At 53.6% G+C, this 3,155-nt stretch overlaps 2 protein-coding genes across 2 annotated transcripts in view; both read right to left on the bottom strand.

Annotated features, from left to right (window-relative positions):
* Nucleotides 1–2,068, bottom strand: part of myo1eb (myosin IEb) — an 11,947-nt gene extending 9,879 nt beyond the window's left edge. Inside the window, exons 1-2 of the mRNA XM_008430595.2 lie at nt 1,207–2,068; nt 24–245 (exon numbers count right to left, since the gene is read on the bottom strand). Of these exons, the coding sequence (XP_008428817.1) occupies nt 24–245; nt 1,207–1,209 (225 nt within the window). The 5' untranslated portion in view covers nt 1,210–2,068. The remainder of the gene's footprint in view (nt 1–23; nt 246–1,206) is intronic.
* A 100-nt stretch (nt 2,069–2,168) lies between these two features.
* pi4kb (phosphatidylinositol 4-kinase, catalytic, beta) overlaps nt 2,169–3,155 on the bottom strand; it is a 10,392-nt gene continuing 9,405 nt past the window's right edge. Inside the window, 3 exon segments of the mRNA XM_008430596.2 lie at nt 2,169–2,596; nt 2,671–2,791; nt 3,024–3,155. The exon segment at nt 3,024–3,155 is cut by the window's right edge and continues 21 nt beyond it. Coding sequence (XP_008428818.1) covers nt 2,415–2,596; nt 2,671–2,791; nt 3,024–3,155 — 435 coding nt within the window. The 3' untranslated portion in view covers nt 2,169–2,414.

Raw genomic sequence — 3,155 nt, 5'->3', positions numbered from 1 at the left:
ACAGCTGGGTCAAGGAGCTCAACCAGAACCTTGTGTGTGTGTGTGTGTGTGTGTGTGTGTGTGTGTGTGTGTGTGTGTGTGTGTGTGTGTGTGTGGACGGAGGATACGAAGATGTAGTCGTCCATGTATCTCTTCTTCAGGTTGTCGGTGATGGCGTCCTCGTTGATCTTGGACAGCAGAACCATGTCGTCCACTCCGCTCACCTTCACGTTCTGGGCCTGCCAGTGGTACCGCTCCTTGCTGCCCTGGGGGGGTCAAAGGTCAGCAAAACTTTACCAGGAATGCAGAGGAGGGCGCCATTAGCTTCACCAACCTGGAGGTGCTAATCATAAACTTTAGCAGTGCTAACACCAACACAGCATGTAGGGGAAGCTAATGCTAACGCTAACGCTGACCTGAACCGTGATGCCACCATGTGGACCTGGTGATGCCGAGACTCAGGATTTCATTTTGTCTGGAGGACAGAAATGTCCAGAGATCAAGGAGCTGAAGGTTCTGGTGCCGAGCGGCCCAAGCAGCGGGTTCAGCAGCATCAACAAGCTCCTCCCACCTGAGGCTGACTGATGATGTCACCAATAAGAAACCTGGTGCTTCCAGAGGATCTAGACTCTGATTGGCTGAGAGTCACATGGACAGGTTCGGTTTTCTATTCCTCTGCATCGTTGCTGTCACCCGTTTCCATGGAGACGAGCCAGAACCGTCACTCTCTGATTGGCTGCTTTAGTAAGTAAAGTGTGACGTCACCGGCCCCGCCCACCGCGGGGCCTCAGACGTCCCCAGGGCCCCGCAGGCTGCAGACGCATCCCTGCTGCATTCCAGCGTCCTGCGAGGACATGCAGAGCTGCTGTGTGTGTGTGTGAGGTTAAGCAGGAAACGTGAAGCCTGATTGTTTTACTCTCCAGGTAAACCATCATGTTTACAGCAAATGAACCTGGCCGATAAGCCACGCCCACCGCCTGCCAGCTGCTCTCTGATTGGTCGGTTTGGATATAAAACAATTCAAACTGTGAACATATTTTATTCAGCCCAGAGTTTGATATGAATTATTTAAAATCCAGTTGTTTTCCAGAGCCAACAGAATAATCTGTTTTCTGGAAGTTGGTTTGGTTCTGATCAGGGATCAGTTCATCCAAGCCAACTGGACTCAGAACCAGAACTTCGGTGAGGTTCTGTTTTCCTGGATCTGCCTGAGGTCCGTGAACTCACCATGTTTCTGCTTCTCCACTTCCTGCTTCAGATCAGAGTTGAGAAATCTGGGTCCAGAGGGATCCGGCTGGACCTTGGGGGTCCAGGTGGTTTCAGGTGGAACCAGGCAGGACTTGGACCGGCTCGCTGCGGGTCGGAACCCTCCGGTTCGGTTCGGTTCGGTTCAGTTCCCTCTCAGCATGCCGCCTCCTCCCGCGGTCCGCAGTTTCTTCCTTCAGTCTTCAGATTCTCTGCAGGTGTGGACAGGTAGGCTCCGCCCCTTCCAGCCCCGGGGAACTCTGGGTAATTGAGTCTCAGCGTTTTGGCGCTCTGCTGCCACCCGGTGGTCCAAACCGGAAGAGCAGCAACAGGAACCAGAACCGTCAGAGTTCGGCTCTGGATGGAGAATCACTTCCTGAGTCAGAACCACCAGAACCAGGAGCCTGGACCTGAACGGTGCTGGTTCTGCTTGATCCATTAACAACCGGGTCACATCAGAATCGGGTTGCGGCTCGAGTAGAGCAGGCAGCGATTTATAATCAGAACCAGAACGAAGCCCAGCGATCTGATGGATCGGGGCTCATGGAACCAGAACCGGTCCTTTTGGGTCCATCAGCTGCGGGTCAGTCTGAACCCAGCATACCTGAACAGGTGAGGCTGAGAAGGAAACGACCTTATATGGGCATTCCAATGAGGAAGGGGTGGAGCCACTTCCCTAACGATGCGTTGCTATGGAAACCTTTATTCTGCTAAGCCGGTTACTAACAGAACCGACACCAGAACCGTTTGCTCAGAGTCATGAACCGGATCAGTGCTTTGATTCTCTTCTGCAGTTCAGATGATTCATTCATGAACTGATCCAGTTCATGAATGAATCATTTCCTCCATCCAGCCGAGACTGTAGGAAGTTCATTCACTCTGGAGGTCAGAGGTCACCTGGTGCAGGTGCGTCCAGGTGAATCAGGACGCGGCAGCGCTGCAGGTGGACACCGGCTGCTTTTATTGACGTTCATACCTGGAAAACCACCTGCTCACATTTCACAGTTCAACTAAAACTGGGCTGCTCTGTGATTGGCTAAGAGTCCTGCTGAACAGCCAATGAGGAGTCTCTGCCCAAATATGGAAACAAGGAGGAAAGAAAACTTCTAAAGGAAACACAAACAAAAATCTGAAACAACAGAAGACGAAGGAGCGTGGCCGAGGTCACATGATGCCGGGGTCACACGGGGTCACATGATGCCGTTGGTGAGGTACTGGAAGCCGTCGTACAGCTTGGTGGTGAGCGAGCGCATGGAGCCGTCCACCAGCTGGTCCACCAGCAGCTGCAGCTGCTCCTCCGTCAGGCTCATGTGGAAACGCTCCTTCAGGCCCCGCATGGTGCTGGAGCCGTGGAAGCAGGGCAGCTGGGAGCCTGGGGGGCAGAGGGGGGCACGGGCGGTCAGTCAGCGGCCAGAGGGGGGCGCTGTGGGCAGGACTCTCACTCACCTTGCTGCATGATCTCCACTATCTGCAGAACCCGGTCCATGTGCTTCCTGGCTGCAATCAGACCCTGAAGCATCAGCATCCTGTAGTAGTTAAACATGTCTCCGTCTGGACCGTCCATCACCTGCCAGGCGACGCACAGGGTTTACAAAACACCAAAACCAGCTCCTCCTTTCAGGTAAGACCCAGGGTGAATTTAACCCTCAGCTTTAACAAACTTCATCTCGTCTTCCTGAATGAAGCTGGAAACCTTGTAAACAAGAAATGGGTCTTAACCTGAACTCCACCCAGAACCAGAACCAGAACCAGAACCAGAACCAGAACCAGAACCAGAACCAGAACCAGAACCAACCCACCTCCACGAACTCTGCGGTGAGCTTGAAGGCGGACGTCTCGAAGCCGAGGTTCCTGGGCGAGCTGGACAGGATGAAGCCGAAGTCGATGTGGATGATGTGTCCGTCGGCGTCCAGCAGGATGTTCCCGTTGTG

Source organism: Poecilia reticulata, linkage group LG16 (assembly GCF_000633615.1).
Source record: "Poecilia reticulata strain Guanapo linkage group LG16, Guppy_female_1.0+MT, whole genome shotgun sequence".
In the NCBI taxonomy this organism is placed as follows: Eukaryota; Metazoa; Chordata; class Actinopteri; order Cyprinodontiformes; family Poeciliidae; genus Poecilia; species Poecilia reticulata.
This window is presented reverse-complemented; position numbering and strand designations above follow the sequence as displayed.